Source organism: Coccinella septempunctata (genome assembly GCF_907165205.1).
Source record: "Coccinella septempunctata chromosome X unlocalized genomic scaffold, icCocSept1.1 SUPER_X_unloc_2, whole genome shotgun sequence".
Taxonomy (NCBI): Eukaryota; Metazoa; Arthropoda; class Insecta; order Coleoptera; family Coccinellidae; genus Coccinella; species Coccinella septempunctata.
Window position 1 is genome coordinate 22022 of NW_025408036.1, and position 8071 is coordinate 30092.

The 8071-nt window shown below is 36.3% G+C and overlaps 1 protein-coding gene across 1 annotated transcript; it reads right to left on the reverse strand.

Moving 5' to 3' along the window:
- Window positions 1–705: 705 nt before the first annotated feature.
- LOC123322524 lies at window positions 706–4701 on the reverse strand. Its single transcript, XM_044910462.1, has one exon. The coding sequence runs from the start codon at window positions 4699–4701 to the stop codon at window positions 706–708; it is 3996 nt and encodes a 1331-aa protein (XP_044766397.1).
- Between the last annotated feature and the right edge of the window lie 3370 nt (window positions 4702–8071).

Here is an 8071-nt window from a genome sequence, read left to right on the forward strand (position 1 = left end):
AATTTATTATTCACAGATTGACATATTTCGTATGACGAAACTGAAAATATTGGATTTTTTCATTTTCGAATGAAAATGAATTACTTGATGAGCACGTACCGACATATAAAAGTTTTAGTCATAAATATATACCTTGGTTTGATGCAAATATAATAAAAAATGTGAAAACAAAAGCTAAATTAAGAACAAAGTGTAAGAAGTTTCGTAGGGAATCAGATGTTGTTGAGTTTCGTAGATTGAGGAGATTAATAAAGTTACAGATTAGAGCCTCGTATGAGAATTACTTGCTGAATGTTCAATCGAATATTTATACTGATGATAAAATGTTTTGCATGCCCAATGTTTTGTAAAAAAAGTGAAAACTTGGACAGACTGTCCACACAGACGACAGATTACTACTTCACACAGTTTCTCACTGGTCACGGTTCTTTTGGAACTTTTACAAAAAAGATAGGAAAAACACAAGATGACCTGTGTGCGGAGTGCGGGTTGCAAGACAGCCCCGAGAACGGGGGGAGGAGGAGCTGAGCAGCAAACTGGGAGTGCTGGATGGGGTGGAGGATGTGATAGACAGGATGCTGGAAGACAAAGATAACTGGAAGCTGATTTTTGATTACATCACGGAGATAATGAAGGAGAGGAAAAGAGAGGATAGGGAGAGACAGGAGGGTAGATGGCAGAGCGAAAGAATCATACATGAAAGCTTCACCGACGTCTGGACAGGAGTCTTTTCCTCCAGTGAGATTTCAAGCAGATAATCCAGATGCAATTCTCCATATGAACATTCACATACTCCTTCTTCAGTTCTAAATCAGACTTATGATTCAAAAATATAGGAGGTTGGTCTGGCCATTCGGATTTACAGTTTTTCAAGAATGGTGGACCTTCTAAGCATAATGAATTCAATGTTAGAAATTTTTTCTTGCAGAAACGAGTCGCTAGGTCGGCAGGATTCAAGTCAGTCGATATCCATTTCCACTCATCGGGTCTTGTGAGATCATGGATTTCTGTGATTCTGTTCGCTACAAATTGTTTATATTTTTTGGAGTCGGATTTTATCCAATGAAGAACAGACTGGGAATCAGACCAAAACATTCTTCCTTTTATTTCTACTTCCAGGGAATTTTGAACTGCTTCAGCAAGCCGAGATCCAAGCACAGCTGCCTGAAGTTCCAGACGTGGTATTGAAATTCCTTTCAGGGGGGCAACGCGATTTTTCGATATAATTAGGGAAACTGAGATTATTGGACCACTTTCGTTTCTCAAATAAACTGCTGCTGAATAGGCTTCTTCACTGGCATCAACGAATATGTGGAGTTCCGTAGATCCATAACTGCTTGAGAGTGGTAAATAACACCTTGAAATTTTGAACGTCTTCACATTATTTAGTAACTGGAGCCAGATTTCCCATTTTGCTTGAAGATCTCTTGGTAGACATTCATCCCAGGTAATATTTGAACGCCAAATATTTTGTAATAAAATTCTGCCAGCCACTAATATTGGTGATACAAGTCCTAGTGGGTCGAAGATACTCATCACAACTCTCAATATCTCTCTCTTTGTTGGACTTTTTAAATGAATATTTTCAAATTTTGATTCATTAACTCGAAAAATAAACGTATCTGCTTTCGCGTCCCACCACATTCCTAAAATCCTCTCTGTAGCGAGGCCATCATCTGAATTCAACTGTTTGTCACTGTGGGCTTTGAGATCTTCAGGGATATTGTCTAAAACTTCTTTCGAATTACTGATCCAATTACATATAACAAATCCACCTGCTTTATGAATTTCAATTACTTGCTGAATTCTGTTAATAGCACTATCAATTGTTTCACAGCAGTCTAAATGGTCGTCCATGTATTCCTTGGTACAAATTGCTTTACTAGCTTCAGGATACTGGTCTTCAAATCTTCTGGAATTCAATTTCACCACATAAAGGGCAGTCGATGGTGAACAAGTTGCTCCAAAAGTCATTGCTTTCATGATGTAGGTGTCTGGTTTTCTATGCCTCTCCATTCCACGCCAAAGAAATCTTTGAGAATCGACATCTTCTGTTTTTATGTTAATTTGATGAAACATTTCTTTTATGTCTCCAACAAAGGCGATGGCATGCTGTCTAAATTTCATGAGGACCGCTGGTAGTGAATTCAAGAGATCGGGTCCAGTTAGTAAAGCATCGTTCAAGGATACTCCATGACTTTTTGCTGCAGCATCGAACACTAAACGCAATTTTCCAGGTTTATTTGGATTGCGCACTCCAAAGTGTGGCAAATAATAAGTTCTATTGTGTGTTTGGGCTGCCTCTTCTACACTTAATTTCTTGACGTAATTTTTGTTTAAATATTCATCTATTTTTCGACAGTATTCTTCCGCTAATATTGGGTCTCGATCTAATTTACGTTCTATTCCATGAAGTCGACTTAGAGCGTTGTTATAACTGGGAGGAAATCTGAAGTTTTCTGTGGCCCATAACAGTCCAGATTCATAACGTTCTCCTGTATAGGCAGTTGTTTCTTCTAAAATTTTTAGTGCCTTTTCCTCCTTCGGTGATAATGAAGTTTCGTAATTCGGCTTTGTAATTCCATAGTTATCAAGCTTAAATGAATCTTTGACCAACCGATGTAAATCATTTTCAGATTCTTGATAACAAAAGAAATTGAAATTTGAATTGTCGAGAATATCCTTTTTGCATCTAAATTTCCCGTGAACAATCCATCCAAGTTTAGTCCAGCTTAAAATTGGTGAATTTGGTGGACCTTCATAAATCTTTCTAGGCATTATGAGATGGTAGTTATCTTGTCCCAATAAAATAGTTGGCCTAACGTCGTTCTTGAAAAATAAGTTTTGCGGACAAATAGACAGATGAGACCATTCATTTTTCATCTTCGAGAAATCGAAATTCTGGCTTGGCAGACTGAAACCAGTCATAGTTCGAACGTCATCGATTTCATATTCTTCGTTTTCGTAAAGCCCCCTTATTTTCAGTTTCACTCGACGAGAATTTTGATCTTTATGACTTGTTGAATTTGTCCAGCAAATGTTCAATGGATCTTCCTTTCCATTTAATCCCAGATATTCTGCAAGGTTGTCTTCGATTAGAGAAACAGTAGACCCGTCGTCAAGCAAGGCATATGTTTCGATTGAATTTTTCTCTCCGGATAAAACAACTGGACAAATCCGAAGCAAAACTTTCTCAGGAGTCGTTGAACAAAATGATGGTTGGCTATTCGGACCCTCGATTTGTGCTTCTGAATCTTGTTTATGTAAAACATGATGATGGAATTTTGTGCAATTGTTAATTCCACATTTTGTCCTCCTCTTACAAGATTTAATTTGGTGTCGTCCAAAACAAGAGAAACACAACTTCTTCTTTGTAATCAATTCCCATCGACTGTCGATACTTCTTTCTAAAATCTCTCTACATTTTGAAGTTTGATGATTTTGACTACAAATTTGGCATTTTGGTGTTACTTGCATTAGAACATGTCTATTGTTGGAGTTTCTTAGTTCTTTGGGGCTGAAGTTTTCTTGTCGTCCGCTGTCATCTGCTTTGGGTTGTAAAAATATACTCAGAATTTTAGCTTGATATTGGATCCACGAAGAAAATATATCCAAAGTAGGCATTCGAATATTATTCACTCCAGACAGATGGACTGCCCAATTGTACTTCAAATGAGTGGGTAATTTATTGAGAAGCTCCCTCAATACTTGTGGATTACTCAGATAGATCTCCATGTTGAGATTTTTTGCTGTAGCGCTGAAATTTTGAATTTCAGTGGCGAATTTGATGAAACTGGCTTGGTCATCTTCTTTCAAATTTGGCAGGAAACGAATTTTTCTGAGAATTGTCTCTATTATGAATTCTGGTCGCCCAAATCTCATCGCTAAAGTTTCCATAATAGAATGTGTACTTTCGAACGATATCAACAGCGGTCGAACAGCCTCGAGAGCTTCCCCTTTGAGACATTTTTGAAGTCTGGATAGATTTTCTTCCTTACTATAATTATTCTTCGTTCTCTCGAATACGGTTTTGAAAATAGGCCATTCTTCAGATTTCCCATTGAAATATGGTAAATCTTGGGAAGAGTTATTACGTCTGGAATTTTCCAGTACACCAGATAGTACATTAACTCCGTCTGCTATGGTCTGCGTTAGTAGTGCTATGTTTTCGCTAGAGTTATTAGTTTGATGAACAGGATTTTCTTCATACAACCATTCCTTTACTTTTTGTACTGGACATATTTTTTCTGATGTTACAACAGATTTTTTACTTGAACATGATGTGTCTGATAATTTAGCTTTTTCTAATTCAATGGTTTTTCTGACTATTTCTCTCATTGAATGTATTTCTTTCTCTTTCATTTGTAGAAGTAATTCTGCCTTTTGTTTTTCTAAAACCATTAAATCCTTCTGGGTCTGTAGCTCAACTTCTAAAATCCGTATTCTTGATTTGGAAGAATTACTTGTCTTGGTATTGTGTGATTTGTCATCGGATTTGTCTTTAGTGTCACAATTTCCTTCCTGAGTTTCAGAGTGTCGGGGGTAATGTCTGTCGGACTGCATTCTACTTGAAGCTTTATCGTCGTCTTCTCTATACGTTATCTCCTCAGTAGAAATGCGGGTTACCTTTTTACTCTGACTTGGAAATCGTATCGGAGGTTGACCTCTATTATTTCGTTCGCTCCTCCTCAGATTATTCATACACGAGTTTCGGCACCAAATGTTCGTCGTCAGAACCGGTCAAATAAAAATGAGGTCCTCTGGTCGTCAGAATATATATAATTAACTTTTTAAGAGAGAAAAATGACATTAACAGAAAACAATTATTATATTATCAACTTTCGCTGTCATCCAGGGCTAGATTTATATTTTTTCCTCAACAACCAGCTTCAATCCGGGATAGTTTTATGGTGCGATACTTCAACGGATCGTATTAGACCATACATTCCCAAAAAATTTCGGAAATCAGTTTTTGAACACGTTCATGGTTGTGCTCATCAAGGGGTGAAAGCAACTGTAAAAAACATGTCTGCCAGATATGTTTGGCCTGGAATCAAAGGAGATGTTAAGAATTGGACGCGATCATGCATAAATTGCCAAAAAAATAAAATTTCGAAGCATACAAAATCTGAGATATCCAAATTCTCTGATCCAGATGAACGTTTTTCTATAATTCATATAGATCTTGTTGGCCCTTTACCTGTTTCAGATGGTAAAAAATACATTTTAACTTGTATAGACCGATTTACTAATTGGGTTGAGGCAATTCCCTTAGGAGACATATCTGCAGAAACAGTTGCTCGTGCTTTCTATCAAAATTGGATTACTAGGTTTGGAACACCATCCTGTGTCATAACCGATCGAGGAAGTTAATTCACATCCTCACTTTTTCATCACCTCACTTCCTTTTGTGGAATGAAACTCTGTCATACCACTGCTTATCACCCACAATGCAATGGAAAAATTGAACGACAACACCGTACAATAAAAGCAGCCATACGGGCGCATAATTCCACCAAATGGACCGATACACTGCCAACAGTGTTGCTAGGTATTCGAGCTTCTTTGAAAGCAGATTCCAACTTCACTACAGCACAGATGGTCTACGGGACGTCAATACGAATGCCAGGTGAATTCTTTGAAAATTCCAAAACAAAAGTAGACTCGGAAACGTTTGTGACAGATTTACAAAAGAAAATGCGTACATTAAGACCGTGTAGCATTCAACAAAAGACTAAGGCACGTATTTTTGTTCATAAAGATTTGTCCGTATGCTCCCATGTTTTTGTTAAAATAGATAGGGTTAAAAAGCCTCTCGAGCCTGTTTATGAAGGTCCATTTTTGGTGATCGAACGTACGGACAAATATTTCAAAATTCAAATGAAAGATAAACAAGATACTATTTCAATCGACAGACTTAAGCCAGCATATTTAATGACAGATGATACTGACGTCACTACTGAATCAGACAGTCATTTACATCCTGATATTTCTAAAGATTTTGCTAGATTTCCGTCAATATCATTTAAGACTACTCGAAGTGGACGACATGTACATTTTCCGGCTCGTTATAGTGATATGGTGTCTACAAAAAGTATATAAGCAAATGTTGTTGTAAAAAGTGTCATTTGTTCATTTATTGTAATTAGCATTTTTGTATATTCGACATTAACATTAGTATCTCGTCACTTGCAATTCATTCTTTCAAATTTATTGCAGCTCCTGGGAGGGGAGTAATGTAGAGGCATAATATAATTGTGACAGTTTTGTGGTCGAAACATAGATATAGTTTTTAGTTCTATGTAAATAATTAGAATTTAAATTATCACCTATGTGTTAAAAAAACAATTGAAAAAAATATATAAAAGTCACACTGAAGTATTGTATGTTTTCTCTGTATTTCATATTCTAATAATACAACAGTTTCTGGGAACACTGGCGTAAACAATATCTTTTACAGCTGCAAAATAGACCTAAATGGAAAGAAGCACTCCCAAATATTGAAAAAGATATGTTAGTCCTAGTAAAGGAAGATAATGTTCCTCCCCTTCATTGGCCTATGGGGCGCATTTCGAATGTTATACCTGGTAAAGATGATCGAGTAAGGGTTGTTGAAGTTGTCATAAATGGTAAACCTTACAAGAGATCTATTTCCAAGATTGCCATACTTCCTATTTACAATTGACTCCACCTTGCCAAGGTCCTTTCTGTTACTTATTGGATTGTCAATATCAATTTTGATTTAAGATTTATAGATTTGTAGAATTAAGTAATTAGATTTTCAACTTAAATTTAGGATTTCTGGATGTGTAGAATTAAGTAATTTGATTTTCGATTTATTCAAATTTTGTATTATGCAAGGAACCTAGAATGGTAATTCTAAACGTACCATCTTCTATTTTCCCTCTCGTTATGTTGAGCAGTCGACATTTTTCTAATCCAAACTTCATATATTCCTCGCGTGTCATATGTGGTCTGGTATAGTTTTGTTTTCCGCTGCATTTTACGTATGAAAGTCTAGTAAAAGTAAAGATATATAAATGAGGCTATATCAGAAGATTCATAAGAGTGTGAACTGTCCAATTATCTGAAAATATTTTAGTTTAATTTGGTGATTACGCAAACATTTGGATTGTGGAGTTCATTTTCAAAGAGAATTTTAAGATAAGCATACCATCTGGAATGTCAACAAATATTGGTAAACAATCACACTTGAAGAAACTCGGCGAGACGAGTGCAATAACCGAGTCGTTGAATTGCGGAAAATGTAATAAGAAATTCGCAAGAGCGGAGTACAAAATACTGTGCTCCGGCCCCTGCAACAGATGGATTTGTGAAAGGTGTTGTAACGATACTTGATTGTTTTCAATAAAAATCAAGCCTCGTTTTAAATATCCGTTTCCCTGAATTTTCCAGTTGAAACAATGCAACACCGTCTGATGGAGATTTCAGTCTCAATATAGTTATTCCGTTTCATTTCGGAAATATTTTTCAGAATCCTGATTATTAAATTCAAATTCCGTATAATTGAAATTTCCGTCATTAATCCGCCGTAAGAATCCAAAATAAAGAAAAAGTGTCTTTCTGCATTCGGCGTTGTTTTTCCGTCCACAAAAACACACCGAATTCAGTATAAAACATCGTGGATTGCAGATAACGACAGTTTCTTTTACCGATAAAGAGATAACCGCCACCGAGAATATTTCTTCTGGGGAGAATATTCGAGAATTCCGAATTTTGAGTGCAATTTTGATCACGTGACCGTCCACATGTTGGAGAGTTAATAAATAGGACCGCACCACCAGACGAGGATTATTCATTATTCATAATTCGTTACTATTCATTTGATAGTCTTTCTGCGATTCTGTTTTCAGTGATTCTGTAATTGATTCTTCAATTCATTTCCGCTTTTTAAGCCTTTCTTCGTATTAGAGTTTTTTAAAGTTTTCCTTTGCTTTTCTTTATTTTTTTCTGCTAAGTGGTGGTGTGACCGTACCGGAACAAACTGTAAGTCTCTTCTTGATACCGCATACTTCGTGATTCAAAGTTGCATTCTTTTATTTGTTAAATT